General features: G+C 42.9%; 2 protein-coding genes and 1 pseudogene across 3 annotated transcripts in view; 2 read left to right on the top strand and 1 right to left on the bottom strand.

Moving 5' to 3' along the window:
• TRMT12 (tRNA methyltransferase 12 homolog) overlaps positions 1 to 15714 on the bottom strand; it is a 533403-nt gene that overhangs the window by 427992 nt on the left and 89697 nt on the right. The window lies entirely within an intron of this gene.
• Positions 736 to 15714, top strand: part of SRPX2 (sushi repeat containing protein X-linked 2) — a 24427-nt gene continuing 9448 nt past the window's right edge. Inside the window, exons 1-5 of one of the 2 annotated variants that reach the window (XM_070759859.1) lie at positions 736 to 811; positions 3191 to 3330; positions 12842 to 12928; positions 13367 to 13558; positions 15505 to 15681. In XM_070759859.1, the coding sequence (XP_070615960.1) occupies positions 3261 to 3330; positions 12842 to 12928; positions 13367 to 13558; positions 15505 to 15681 (526 nt within the window). In that variant the 5' untranslated portion in view covers positions 736 to 811; positions 3191 to 3260. Of the gene's footprint in view, positions 812 to 2265; positions 2387 to 3190; positions 3331 to 12841; positions 12929 to 13366; positions 13559 to 15504; positions 15682 to 15714 lie in introns of those variants that run through there. The other variant, XM_070759860.1, reaches the window with a different exon arrangement.
• Positions 14787 to 14907, top strand: LOC139171745 (U2 spliceosomal RNA; annotated as a pseudogene).

Below are 15714 nucleotides of genomic sequence, written 5' to 3'. Positions count from 1 at the left end.
ACCTGGAGCTCCCGCTCACAGCCGCTGCCCCCGGCTACTGTCTGAAGCCACTGCTGCCGGCACTCTCCCGCTGGGCCCCAAAGCTCATCTGCCACAAACAAGGAAGGCGCGAAAAAGGAGGTGCAAAGAATGAAGCTCAGCTTCCAGTCTCAGAAGCTGAGCTTCGCGGCACACCTGACCATGTCTCGCGGCACACTAGTGTGCCGGGGCACACTGGTTGAAAAACACTGGACTAGATGACCTTACAAGGCCCCTTCCAACTCTACTAATCTGTTAAAAACCTCCAATGTCGGAAATCCATTCCATTCTATGCTAGAGTTTCTCCCCAACCCAGGCTGAGCTGTCAAGCCTTCCCATGCTGTCGCCCTTGGAGAAACCAAACTGGCACCCAAGCGAGCATTGCACTTAAAAGTTCAGAGAAGAAACACGCCCGACCCGCCTGGCTGCTTTGATCTCGTAACCACCTCTTGGCACGTCAAGACATCCTCCGGGCTGCACATCTGGAAAGACTCCAAACCGGCCCTCGCCTGCTCCCTTTACAACCCCTGGAGCTGTTTGAGCTGAGTGAAGCTTCTTAAGTAAGTGCGTTTTTTTCAGCCACTTCTCTCTTTTCTTCCCCTTCCTTAAAAGCAGACTCCGGGCAGCCTCAGCTGCCCCCACATCTGGGCAGCATTAGCCCAGCCCCTGACCTGTCGAAGAACAGGCGGCGGCTGCTTTTGCAGCGAGTTTGCAGCTGAGTTAAGACGGATTTCCTGGATGGCGTGAGAGAAAGGAACGGGAAGATCGCTACACATTCGGCTGCAGGAGACGGGTAAGGGGTGTATTTTTGTCCCCTCTACAAAGTTCTGAAGTTTAAATTTTCTTTCAGAAACCTGTTCAGATGTTTGGGGGGGGGGTGATGTAGTTAAATTCAGAAAGGCAGCATTTAACCTATTGGAGCATTGTGGACGAAAACTTAACAAAAAAGGAAATCCAACTTAAAATTAAACAGAAATTTCTTGTCAGTGAGAACAATTAACCAGTGGAACAGCCTGCCTCCAGATGTTGTGGGTGCTTCATCACTGAAGGTTTTAAAGAAGAGATTGGACGACCGTTTGTTGGGAATGGTATATAATTTCCTGCTTTGAACAGTGGGTTGGACTAGAAGACCTCCAAGGTCCCTTCCAATTCTTTTATTCCATATTCTGTAAGGCTGGTGAGGCTGATTAGAGAATGATGTGATATTTTTAGTGTGAGTGGTGATGGGTGTTACCCATTTAGACGTTGATATTTATTTATTTTTATTTATTTATTCATTTGTCCAATGCACAAGTACATAGGAAGAAAATAGACATGTGATAATATAAAAAGGGTGAAAGTGGGCTTAGAGGAGAGGATATATGAAAGGAAGAGAATATATAAGGTAGGTGAAAGAAAGGAAAGACAATTAGACAGGGGATGAAAGGCACACCAGTGCACTTATGTACGCCCCTTACTGGCCTCTTAGGAATCTGGAGAGGTCAATTGTGGAGAGTCTAAGGGAGAAGTGTTGGGGGTTAGGGGTTATAGTGGTACTGAATGAGATTTTTCACCTTGGATTTAGACAATGCTGCAGTCTTTGTTTCTCCTTTCCCCATCTTGGATTCTTTTAAATGTCCGGTGCAATCCATCTAAAGGGCTTTATGTCCAGACAGACTGATTTATTTATGTAATGGAACAATAGCGTAAGCTTTCCAAGTCAGTTTCGATGTGCAGCTTAATATGAGCTTTGCGGTGGACAGTAAAATGCTGTTACTCACAGTAAGGCAATAAGGAGCAGCAACTTGGAACAAAAACAATGGAAGCAAAATTCAGTTATGTCTACTGAAGCCGATCAAATGCTTTGTGGGGAAACAAATATGTTTAGAATTGTTTTCTCAGCCCTGGTCCTCACCAACAATCCCAGAATTTAGCCAAAATTGGATCCACCTAACTAACTTAGAAGGTGGCTTTAATATTCTTATGGAGCATTCTCTCTTCGGATAATAAAATGAATTGTGACCTATTGTATGTAGCATTTTTTGAGCCTCTGCTCCTTAATTTTTCTTGAAGCTTCTTGGTAGGAGAACTCCTTTCAAACTGCCTTAGCCTAAGGTGGGAAACATCGCACCTTCCTCTTTAATGCAGGTATTTATCTAATGTGCTGTCTCCTTAAGCATGGAGTAAGCATGTGCTTTAACTTGCAGTAGTGATCTACCCTTTGGGTGGATCACTCTTAGGTGCTCAGCGGATTTCCTACTTTTTTAGGAAGAGGTCAATTTGATGCCAGCTGTAATCTTCCACTTATTTGGAGTCTCTCCCACAACACCTGTTGGGATTTGTTTTCAATATCCACCAAGCCAAGTCCTGAAATCCAAAACTTGAAAAGGTAAAAGACTAAAAGCTTCAGAAAAGGTTCTTGGTTTTGCAAGGTTGGTTTCTTGAATTGTTTTATTGTTGTTGTGAGCCGCCCCGAGTCTACGGAGAGGAGCAGAATACAAATCTAATAAATAAGTAAGTAAGTAAGTAAGTAAGTAAGTAAGTAAGTAAGTAAGTAAGTAAGTAAGTAAGTAAGTAAGAAAGAAAGAAAGAAAGAAAGAAAGAAAGAAAGAAAGAAAGAAAGAAAGAAAGAAAGAAAGAAAAAGAAAGAAAGGACTGGAGGTTAAAATATATAAAGAACAGTTACTGGAATTGGGTAAGAGGGAATAGGGGAGACATGACAGCAATGTTCCAATATCTCAGGGACTGCAACAAAAAAGATAGAATCAGGCTATTTTCCAAAGCACCTAAGGGTGGAACAAGAAGCAATGGGTGGAAACTAATCAAGGAGAGAGAAGCAACCTAGAAATAAGGAGGAATTTCCTGACAGTTAGAACAATGAATCCATGGAACAGCTTGCCTCCAGAGGTTGTGAATGCTCCAACACTGTAAGTTTTTAAGAAGAGATTTGCTAACTATTTGTCTGAAGTGGTGTAGGGTTTCTTGCCTAAGGAGATGGTCGAATTAGAAGACCTCCAAGATCCCTTCCAACTCTGTTATTCTATATTCTAGCACGTCTCCCTCCCTTCTCCCAAAAGAAACATAGCTTCTGCCACATTGAGTAAATGTGCAGGCTGAATTTACATCTTTTACACAGCTCTTTTTCTTGCCACTCTCTTGCACTAACCTCAAGCCTTTCTTTCCTTGGTTTTAGATTGAATTAGCCAACCACAAAGGCATGCTGGTATTTCTCTGCCGGCTGCAGCCTTCCTCTGAATGCAGAGATGTTTCAAGAGGCATCGCTCGTCTTCCTGCTTCTCTGGCCCACATTGGTGGTCTCTACCTGGCATACAGGTGAGTATTGACAAACCTGCAGAGGGAAACGGATGACTAACATCAGTCCAATATCTTTGGGGGAATCCACAATAACACATTCAGATCAATCCTGATGCTGTTTCTGTTATAGAGGGATACATCTTTAAAGCTAAGGAGAAATAGTGAGGACAATTAACCAGTGGAACAGCTTGCCTGCAGGAGTTATATGTAGAGGTTTCCAAGAAGAGACTGGCTAGCCATTTGTCTGGAATAGTATTGGGTCTCATGCTCGACCAGGGGTTGGGATTCAACTAGAAGACCTCCGAAGTCCTTTCCAATGCTATAATTCTGATTCTATAGCTAATCTTAGGATCAAATCACACATATATGGTCTATTGCAGGAGTCAGCAACTAGCAGCTCTGGAGCCCCATCATTATTATTATTATTATTATTATTATTATTATTATTATTATTATTATTTAAAATTAGATTTGTATGCCGGCCCTCTCCGTAGACTCGGGGCGGCTCACAACAACAATAAAACAATGTATAACAAATCTAATAATTTAAAAGTCTCTAAAAACCCCTTATTAAAAAGCAAAAACATACACACAGACATACCATGCATAAACTGTATAGGCCCCATATACCAGGGTGATCCGACAGAAAAAACATAGAGCCCCTCCCTGGTACAAAGCTGAAGGGATCAGATCCTGTGGCCTGGAGGTTAATTCTCTGCCTTAAAATGCAGAAGCTACAGGATCAAATCCCAGTAAGGGCTAGCTGATAAGGCCAGAACAAGCTGATAAGGCCAGAACAAGGCCAAAATAGTGCTATCCTAGTCTCCCTTAATTTTTTTTTAAAAAATCAGCAAAAGCATGTGATACATACCGAAGTAGCTCTTTCATCCCTCTGCTGCAACTCCCTGTCAATCAAAATATGTGTTACAACTGCCAATGTGTGACACCGGCTGGCACACAATTTTTTGAGCTTTTTGATCTCCAGTATGCCGACCCTGGATAAATCCAAGAAATAAAAAGTTTTGGAAGAAAACAAAACCTTTAATTCAACTACTGTATATATGCTAGTTTTGTGGCCGCTCAGGAAACAGGCATGAGGAGAGTTTTGTGACTCCCGTTGTTTTCTTTTCTGTGGGAAATGGGTCCAAATAGCTTTCAGAGTGTTTAAAGCTGTCAAACTTTGGTCTATTGAATGGACAGTTATTTTAATATGGCCATTGAATCAGTTGTGGGATGAGTAGGTTATTGTAGTGGTAAACCGAAATGTACCTGAACCTTTTCTGCAAAATCCTTTCAACTCTGTTATTCTATCAAGGCTGCAGATGCTGAGACCAAGAGTGGAGAAACTGCACCATGTGTGATCCTTAATCTCATTTCTGCAACACTACACCCCCCCCCCCAAGCTGCCAACAAGTCTCTTGAAATGACATTACTGATAATAGAACAGCAGTACCATTTTTGTTGCTGTTGTTTGGAGCCTTATTGCAACGTCATTTTAACAAAGCATGGTTAAAACAAATCCCAGCTTAGCATGATTTGCAAACCCAGGCATAATACATGACCATATGGTAGTTTCTCCCTGCTGGATAATAGGATGGGTCAAGATTAATGTAAATGAATCAGTTGTCTGACTTTACAATGGGGCAGAGGCAAGGATGCTATTCAGCAGATTCCTGAGAACCAGTTGTGGAAATTTTGAGGAGTTCGAAGAACTGGCAAATACCACCTCTGGCTGGCCCCAGAATAGATGGGAATAGAGATTTTGCAATATGTCTTTCCCCAGGAGTGGGGAAGGAAGGGAGATTTTGCAGTATCCTTCCCCTGGAGTGGGGAGGGGAGGAAGATTTTGAAGTATCCTTCCCCTGGAGTGGGGAGGGGAGGGAGATTTTGAAGTATCCTTCCCCTGGAGTGGGGAGGGAAGGGAGATTTTGAAGTATCCTTCCCCTGGAGTGGGGAGGGGAGGAAGATTTTGAAGTATCCTTCCCCTGGAGTGGAGAGGGGAGGGAGATTTTGAAGTATCCTTCCCCTGGAGTGGGGAGGGAAGGGAGATTTTGCAGTATCCTTCCCCTGGAGTGGGGAGGGGAGGAAGATTTTGAAGTATCCTTCCCCTGGAGTGGAGAGGGGAGGGAGATTTTGAAGTATCCTTCCCCTGGAGTGGGGAGGGAAGGGAGATTTTGCAGTATCCTTCCCCTGGAGTGGAGAGGGGAGGGAGATTTTGAAGTATCCTTCCCCTGGAGTGGGGAGGGAATGGAGATTTTGCAATATCCTTCCCCAGGAGTGGGGAGGGAAGGGAGATTTTGCAGTATCCTTCCCCAGGAGTGGGGAGGGAATGGAGATTTTGCAATATCCTTCCCCAGACTTGGGGAGGGAATGGAGATTTTGCAGTATCCTTCCTCTGGAGTGGGGAGGGAATGGGGATTTTGCAGTATCCTTCCCCTGCCATGCCCACCAAGCCACGCCCACAGAATTGGTAGTAAAACAATTTGAATTCCACGACTGGGCAGGAGATATATTGATATGTGACACACTTCTGCCTGGCCTTCTGCAAAGAAGGCCTTAGAAAATACCTTGGATGGATTTCAGGATCCAATGGAGCCAATCAAAGAAACCTGAGAAGTTAAGCAACAGGAGGATAACTTCAAATAGGCATTATTTATTCTTTATCCCCCAAACTGAACCTGGAATTCTATACTGACAGGGTAAGAGAGACAGACATGCATAAGCATTTGGGGCTTTGGCTATCTCTTGAGATGAGTAAATGTACTGTATTCTGGGAGTATAAGATGCACCTTGCCCTTATTTTATTCAATTTCTATGCCGCCCAATCCCGAAGGACTTAGGACGCCTTACAATAATGCTATAAATATAAAAACAATAAAAAGAAGTCAAATATACAATCTAAAACTATAAAACTCCAGTTAAAAACTGACAATTGAACTATCTAATCCAGTGTTTTTCAACCAGTGTGCCGTGGCACACTAGTGTGCCGCGAGACATGGTCAGGTGTGCCACGAAGCTCAGAGAGAGAAAGAAAACAAGAGAGGGAAAGAAAGAGAGAGAGAGAGAGAAAGAGAGAAAGAAAGAGCAAGAGAGAGAGAAAGCAAGCAAGAGAAAGAGAAAGAAAACAAGAGAGAGAAAAAGAGAGAGAAAGAAAGCAAGAGAGAGAAAGAAAGCAAGAGAGAGAGAGAGAGAGAGAGAAAGAGGGAGGGAAGGTGGGAGAGAGAAAGACATAGAGGGAGGTAGGGAGGGAGAGAGAAAGAGAGCAAAAAAGAGGAAAGAAGGAAGAGAGAAAGAAAGAGGGATGGAGAGAGAGAAAAAAAGAGGAAGGGAGAGAAAGAGGGAGGGAGAGAGAAAAAGAGTGAAAGGGAGGAATAGAGAGAGAGATTTTTTTTGTCCAAACTTTTTTTAGCCGCCCCCCCCCCCCCCTCAATGTGCCCCATGGTTTTGTAAATGTAAAAAATGTGCTGCGGCTCAAAAAAGGTTGAAAATCACTGATCTAATCAACACACATGTATACCATTCAACACAATTCGGCCATGATAGATGTCAATTTCAGTAGAGTGGGAGCAGTACAGACATCGGTGCGGCGGGGGGAATTGATTCCATAGAGCCGGGGCAGCAACAAAGAAGGCCCTCCCCTGCGGCCCAGCCAACCTACATTGCTTAGTCGACGGGACCTGGAGGATGCCAACTCTGTGTGCTCTTATTCGTCTTCCCGGCTTGCAGGCTTTTTTTTCATTGCTATTCCCTCCTAAAAATGTTTTTTTCCAGCCCTAAGTCTTTGCAGGCTTTTTTTCATTGCTACTTGCTCCAAATAAGTTTTTTAAAAACCCTAACCAGGGAATAAAATAATGTGCTGGCTAAGGACGCTAACCAGATGAATACCCGGTAAGCAGATTCTTTTCCCTATTTTCCTCCCCAAAAACTAAGGTGCGTCTTATACTCCGAAAAATACGGTCGTTCTTCCCACACCACAGCTTTCCTGTGGTCGATGCTATATTTTTGTAAAAGTTTCCAAGTCTCAGGCCAATGAGGGAGTTTTTGGCAAATTATCAGTCTACAGCAGTTAAACACCATAAGTCAAGAGACGGAGGGGGGGTGTCATTCTTTCCCCCCCCTTTCTTAGCAAATTTTGTCTGTATGCCTTATTAAAAATCCATCCATTGCTTGATTGCTACATCTAACAAGGAAATGTTTTCGGGGGCACCATTCTTCCCTCTTTGGTGGATTACAAAAATTTGGAAGCATTGCTGCTGAGAATTAAAAGATCATTCCTCTCTTTTAAGCCCCAGTTTTCTAGACTAAGAAGGGGTTTGCTGGGTCAAAGCATCTCCATCATCCTCTGGTAGCCAAGCTGTCTTCTTCTGATTAACAGAGAGCTGATTAAATGATGCTTAATCAATTCACCGAATAATCAGATTGTGCTTCTGCCACCGTCATAGAATTCAGTGGAAAATCTGCCAAGTCGTTGCGATAGCTCCACTGTCCCAATTCTCCAGAAATATTAAAATAGAATTTCTGAATCATTATCCAAGAAGAGCTGAGGAAGTTTCTTGGATGAGAAATGAAATAAAAATAAAAATAAATTTAAAAAATAAAATAAAACATAAAATAAATTAAAAATCAAATAAAAATCAAATAAAAATCAAATAAAAATCAAATAAAAATCAAATAAAAATCAAATAAAAATCAAATAAAAATCAAGTAAAAACAAATACAAATCAAATAAAAACCAGAAAGTCTAGTTGCCTCTTAAAAAGCACCTTTAACTTGGATGGTGGAGAATCTCAGTCACTGTTTTCAGCAAAAAACACACTAATTCCAAAATTTCTACCTGGTCATTGTCAACACACCTTTAATCTAGTCTCAGATCTGGTCCAGAATTTGTCCCTTTCATTGACTCCATGCGAAGTTTCAGAAAGATGCCCTAATTAATTCACGAGCCATGAGCCAAACTCCAAAAGAAATACAAAGTTTAGTAGGAGCGGCCTTTCAGCAATACTCTGATGCAGTCAGAACTGAGCCGACATAGGCTGCATGCTCTCGTGACCCTGTTTCCTCCCTTCTCATTGGACAAGTCATAAATCACATTCTCCAATGAACCACTTTGGCAGGTTGTGAACCCCACACCATTCCTCCCGACTCTGTTAACCTAGGACACAATCAGTAAAAGAAAACATTTGTGGAATGTAGTTTCAGTTAATACAATCAGCTCTCCCCTCACCTGCTTATGGCAACTTGAAAGCTTTTCAAGTTAACACTTCCTCAATGACTCAGTCCATCTATGAGAACATAAAGTATGGTATCATTGCACCAGTAGCAAGCAGCGAGTTATTTGGTGAGAGCAAAATTTGCCAGCGCTGTCTCTCTGTGTTGAGGGCACCGCGTCCTTCTCCTGCCATTTGGGGATGTTGATTTTAGTGCCCTCTTCTTAGCTGAAGTTGTGTTACAACTGACGGTCTACTGGCGTAGCAGGCTGACTCCGCTCATTCAAATCTTAAGTAAGAGATCTTGCTTTTGACTCAGTCCAACTCAGTCCTGCACATAACCTCCGAGACTAAGCCAAAGAGGAGAGACCAATTTCTGCATTCCACAGAAGAGACTCTGTGACAAATGTATTTATGAATTCTACAAACCCAATGACTGTATTTCTCAAGAAGGCTGACTCAACCCTTTCCTTGCTGGTAAAGCAGACACCAGACATTCCCTTGAGGCCAGTGGCCTGGAAATTGGATACTAGACGAATTTTAAGTGGGAAACGTACTAACCATGCATTTTCTAAGATCTTTGGTCTTAGTGTCCAGAGTAGAACTTTATTTATTTATTTATTCATTCATCCATCCATCCATCCATCCATCCATCCATCCATCCATCCATCCATCCATCTATCTATCTATCTATCTATCTATCTATCTATCTATCAGATTTGTATGCCGCCCCGCTCTGCAGACTCGAGGCGGCTAACAGCAATAATAATACAATGTAAACAAATCTAATATTTAAGTTAATTTAAAACCCCAATTTAGAAACCAATCATACATACTGACATACCATACATGAATTGTATAGGCCCAGGGGAGATGTCTCAATTCTCCCATGTCTGATGGCAGAGGTGGGTTTTAAGGCGTTTACGAAAGGCAAGGAGGGTGGGGGCAGTTCTAATCTCAGGGGGGAACTGGTTTCAGAGGGTTGGGACCACCACAGAGAAGGCTCTTCCCCTGGGACCCACCAGATGACATTGTTTAGTTGACGGGACCCGGAGAAAGCCCACTCTGTGGGACCTAATCGGTCGCTGGGATTCGTGCGGCAGAAGGCGGTCTCCGAGATATTCTGGTCCAATGCCATGAAGGGCTTTAAAGGTCATAACCAACACTTTGAATTGTGACCGGAAACTGATCAGCAACCAATGCAGACTGCGGAGTGTTGGTGTGACATGTGCGTATTTAGGAAAGTCCATGATAGCTCTCGCAGCTGCATTCTGCACGACCTGAAGTTTCCAAACACTTTTCAAAGGTAGCCCCATGTAGAGAGCATTACAGTAGTCGAGCCTTTATCTTCATCTCTCTCTGGTTCATCTGCTTCTCTCTCAGAACCGTGGAGAACATCTTAGCCAGAACAAGCTAGAAAAACAAAACTGCCCATTCCACTCACATTCCTCAAACAATAAAACAATACTTTTATTCCGATGAAGCACGATGGCATTTTCTCCAGAGTTTCCAAACCTTTTTCTTTTCTTTACTGGTTTGAGTAGCATGCTTTGTAGCTCCTGTGGAATTGTGCTGTGATGTTCACCCTGGGGTTTATGGCACTCAGCCTACACCGAGCCTCAACGTCCCTCCACTAAGGAGCACAATGAGGCTCTCAAGGCAAGCCAAACATCTGGCATTTGGATTAACAGACCTACAGTTTCAGGGTTATAGCAAAAATAAAACGTGCCTCATTTCAATCACATGTAGCTAAAATTAGATGAAAAGACACATAGACGGAATCATCTACAGGAGAGTAACTATTTGTATGTATTGCTAGTTTCAACAGGAAGCTATTGCTAGAGCATATTTATAATTTTTTTATTTTATTCATTTGTCCAATACACAAATACATAGGAAGAAAGATAGACATGTGATAATATAAAAGAGGGTGAAAGTAAACTTAGAGGAGAGGATATATGAAAGGAAGAGAATATATAGGATAGTTGAAAGAAAGGAAAGACAATTGGACAGGGGACGAAAGGCACACCAGTGCACTTATGTACATCCCTTACTGGCCTCTTAGGAACCTGGAGAGGTCAATCGTGGAGAGTCTAAGGGAGAAGTGATGGGGGTTAGGGGTTGACACAATTGAGTCCAGTAATGAGTTCCACGCTTCGATAACTCGGTTGTTGAAATCATATTTTTTACAGTCAAGTTTGGAGCGGTTCGTATTAAGTTTGAATCTGTTGTGTGCTCTTGTGTTATTGCGGTTGAAGCTGAAGTAGTCATTGACCGGTAGGACATTGCAGCATATGATCTTGTGGGCAATACTCAAATCGTGTTTTAGGCGCCGTAGTTCTAGGCTTTCTAGGCCTATATCTTCTCAGAAAAGAAGTCCTGCAGAAATATCACTTTCCCCCAGCAACCACCATAGTTTAAGTGCATTCTTATCTACGAAACCACAGGATTGACTTTATGGAAACGGATTTTGCAGAGGCAGAACTTAAATCTATTCATGGAGCTCACATTGTGGGCTCATGACTGTCCAAGTGGATTTCTTCCAATGCCTGGAACTGCTCGCTGTGCCAAGGTGTGGTTTGTTTAACCATGGCTGAGGGATCCCGCTGGCTGGATTCACACACACTACATGAAGCCACAAACTACCTAATGGTTAGCATGTCTTGCAAAACCAGCCACAGGAGGAGAGCTCTTTGTTTATGGATAAGGAAGTCCCTTATCCTTTTTTTTCACTCTCCAGTGTGAAGTTTAGTCAATTGCCCCAAGTGGTAGAAAGCTTAACTTTACAGGATCACCTTAATTACAGAGGAAAATGATGAAATTCTAATCCCTTAGTAAAACCTTAGTAAAAGACTTTGGGTATTGTTCCTCTCCTCCAATTGTGAAAACAGGGGAGGCTGTATATTCGGCAATATTGGGACTGTCGGTGAGTCGGTGAGTCAACTGTGAGTCAGAGGATGAGCCACTGTGGGACAGAAATGACCTTTGCTCTTTAAAAATTATGATTTAAATTGCGTTGATTTAAAGCAAGCCTTTTTTACTGGTGATTTCACTCCTCCACTCAAAACAGACTTTCAATCCTGGGCCTAGAAAGCTTAGAACTAAGACGCCTTAAACATGATCTAAGTATTGCCCACAAGATCATATGCTGCAACGTCCTGCCTGTTGGCGACTACTTCAGCTTCAACCACAACAACACAAGAGCACGCAACAGATTTAAACTTAATATTAACCGCTCCAAACTTGACTGTAAAAAATATGACTTCAGTAACCGAGTTGTCGAAGCGTGGAACTCATTACCGGACTCCATAGTGTCATCCCCAAACCCCCAACACTTTACCCTTAGATCAGTGTTTTTCAACCAGTGTGCCGCGGCACACTAGTGTGCCGCGAGACATGGTCAGGTGTGCCGCGAAGCTCAGAGAGAAAGAAAGCAAGAGAGAGAGAAAGCAAGAGAGAAAGAAAGCAAGAGAGAGAGAAAGCAAGAGAGAAAGAGAGAGAGAGAGAGAACGAGAGAGAGAGAAAGAGAACAAGAGAAAGAAAGAGAGAAAGAGAAAGAATGCAAGGGAGCGAGAAAGAGAGGGAGGGAAGGAGAGATAGAGAAAGACATAGAGGCAGGTAGGGAGGGAGAGAGAGAGAAAGAGAGCAAAAAAGAGAGGAAGGAAGGAAGAGAAAGAAAGAGGGATGGAGAGAGAGAGAAAGAAAGAGGAAGAAAGGGGAGGAAGAGAGAGAGAGAGAGAATTTTTTTGTCCAAACTTTTTTTAACCCCCCCCCCCCCCGCTCAATGTGCCCCAGGGTTTTGTAAATGTAAAAAATGTGCCGTGGCTCAAAAAAAGGTTGAAAATCACTGCCTTAGATTATCTATGGTTGACCTATCCAGATTCCTAAGAGGGCGAGTACAAGTGCACTAGAGTGCCTTCCGTCCCCTGTCCTATTGCTCTCCTATATCTCCTATTCCTTTCTTTTATTCCTATATCTCTTCTTCTATTCTTTCATTGATATGTTCTATTCCTATATCTTCTATTCTTTCTTAGATATATTTTACTATGAGTATCTCCTCTACAATCTTCATTATGTATTTTACTATGTGTATACCCACTAAAACCCTCATTGTGTATTGGACAAATCAATCAATCAATCAATCAATAAAAATAAATAAATGATTTAAATCATGATTTAAATTGACTTGACTTAAATCAAATCCAACCTGCATCCAGGCGTCACCAATCCCCAGCAGCACCTAATTGTACATGGATAATGGACACGGACAATTTTGAGGAAAATCTTATGCTAGGTTTTATGATGTCTCTTTCTCCAACCAGGTTCTAGATATTCCACTGAAGAAAGTCAAACTGATGATCACGTGTACCTTACGGAACCCTCCAGTGTCCCTGCTCCAGATTATCAAGGTACCCAATTGTCATTCGGAGCTTTATTGTGACTAATATAGTGCAAGGAAATAACGGTCATGAGAATCCTTCCTGTCTTTTTGTAGTGTTATGGTGGAACCATTATCTACTTACTTCTATGTACACTATACACGGCCTTTTCCAATTTTCATTCCATCTATAAATTGCAATGAAATGAAGCTGCGCCATACAAATAAAGAACCAAATGACAACCCATTATTAATATTGATTGACAACATAGGACACAATAGATCTACGCAGAATAGGAAAGCACGATTTGGCCATCGTTGCAAAGAAAACTTTGTTTTTCAGTTCCATCTTTTTGACCAAGCTGGAGCAAAGTCGCCGATAGTTCTACAGAAGCAAATGATGCCTGAGATCATGAGAGATCTTCTATACAGTCCTTTCTTTCTCCCTCCATCCCCCCCCCGACTTTAGTTCCTCGGTGGTGTCACCCGCTAATCATTTACAATGGGGAGGCTACCTGCTATTCACCCCGTGGAGGAAATTACCACAGCAGCCTGGGGACCCGCTGTGCGCTCTCCTGCAACCGTGGGTATCGCCTGATCGGCCCGAGGTCTGTGCAATGCTTAATGAATCGCCACTGGTCTGGGATTATCTACTGTAGACGTGAGTATTAGCTCAGATTCCACTCTGAAGTCAGTTCCCCCATAACACCAAGATAATCCATTATCATCGCTTCTCAGCCTTTTTGTTGTATACTCTACGTAAACTGGTTGGGTGTTGCCATACAGTAGCTAACAATTTATTTATTTATTGGATTTGTATGCCGCCCCTCTCCGGAGACTCGGGGCGGCTAACAGCAACAATAAAGCAGTGTACAATAGTAGTCTGATGTTAGGAACAATTAAAAACCCATTAATATAAAAAACCAAACATACATACATACATACATACCATGCATAGAATTGTAAAGGCCTAGGGGGAAGAGGATCTCAATTCCCCCATGCCTGACGGCAGAGGTGGGTTTTAAGCAGCTTACAAAAGGCAAGGAGGGTGGGGGAAATTCTAATCTTTGGGGGGGAGTTGGTTTCAGTGGGCCGGGGCCGCCACAGAGAAGGCTCTTCCCCTGGGTCCCGCCAAGCGACATTCTTCAGTTGACGGGACCCGGAGAAGATCCACTCTGTGGGACCTAACTGGTCGCTGGGATTCGTGCAGCAGAAGGCGGTCCCTGAGATAATCTGGTCCAGTGCCATGAAGGGCTTTATAGGTCATAGCCAACACTTTGAATTGTGACCGGAAACTGATCGGCAACCAATGCAGACTGCGGAGTGTTGGTGTAACATGGGCATATTTGGGAAAGCCCATGATTGCTCTCGCAGCTGCATTCTGCATGACCTGAAGTTTCCGAACATTTCTGAACAATGTCAGTTTGTACAATGTAAAGAAAACAAAACCGTTAAGAAAACATTTGCTGGTTGGCCATAAGGGCAAGTCAACACCGTTCCTCTTGGGGGGAGTTATTTGTTAGAGATATATTTGCTGTGTGCTGTTGCTGTGTGCGTGGTTTGTAAACTATTAGTAGTCTACGGAGAGGGGCGGCATACAAATCTAAATTATTATATGTGTATTGCTTATTTTACCTCTTGTAAATAATAATATTGTTATATGTTGATACTAAGTCTGATTCATTCTTTGACTAGCCCACATTCCTATATAAACTCTGTTTTAAAGTGTGTTGAAGGTTTAGTACCTAGACATACTAACAATGGTTATGAGCCCAGAAGTGTAGTTACTGAATGTGTGGTTATGTTCAGTCTGATTATATTAAAGTTAGTAATTATGTAACAGTATTATTAAAATGACAACGTTCCAGTCCAGTAAGGCTTTCTCTATAACTCCGTTGGATGGAAACAACTATAATCAAGTGTCATATCTGTTCTTATTAGTTTAATTTCTGATATGTTCTCTGTTTGAGGACTGCATATTAAATGGATTTTTGGAACTGCGTACATTTTCATGAAGTACACTTGAAGTACTTTTGAATTCTATCCCGGTTCCTGTTTTTCTTTGCATCTGACATTCATGCTAGCTCACTTGTTCAGCCTCAATACCAGTAGTGGGTATGCCAGTATGCCTGGGATCAGAATCCCCATAGTGAAAATGGCAATCCGCATGCAGCATGCATCTCTGCGCCCTGATGCATGCATGTGCATGTACGTATGAGCTTTTGCTTCTGTGCACGGGCAGCAAGCAAAATTTTGCGCGAGGACGCTTTCGTGCGCAAAATTTCACCAATTTTTGCTGTTGCGCGGAAGCCAAGATATCGCCGAGAATCGGTGAAATCGTGTGCACGAGAACGTCCTCGCACAAGATTTCGCTTGCTGAGCATGCGCAGAAGCAAAATCTCGTGCCGATGAGCATGCACATGCCCACCAGGTGCACACACGCCCACAACAATCCCGGAAGGCATACTGGTAGTGGTCGGTAAGTGGAACCCTCACCTGCTCAATACAGTCTGCTTTGCTGCAGTTGGAGAGGGGGATGCTCATTCCTTATAAAGTGGGATATAAACCAGTAAGCAATGTTTAGATTCTCTCTCTCTCTCTCTGCAGAGATTCGATGTCACACGTTGCCAGCGCTTCAGCACGGGTCGTACCAGTGCTCCAATGGGGTGAAGGTTGATTCTCACTGTCACTACAGCTGCCAACTGGGGTATCATCTCGAAGGGGACCGCAGCCGTGTGTGCTCGGAAGAAGGGCGCTGGAGTGGTAGCGTGCCAATTTGTGTAGGTAAATCCTCACCCTTCCAGGGCTGTCCTCCTT

Source organism: Erythrolamprus reginae, chromosome 8 (assembly GCF_031021105.1).
Source record: "Erythrolamprus reginae isolate rEryReg1 chromosome 8, rEryReg1.hap1, whole genome shotgun sequence".
NCBI lineage: Eukaryota > Metazoa > Chordata > Lepidosauria > Squamata > Dipsadidae > Erythrolamprus > Erythrolamprus reginae.
This window is presented reverse-complemented; position numbering and strand designations above follow the sequence as displayed.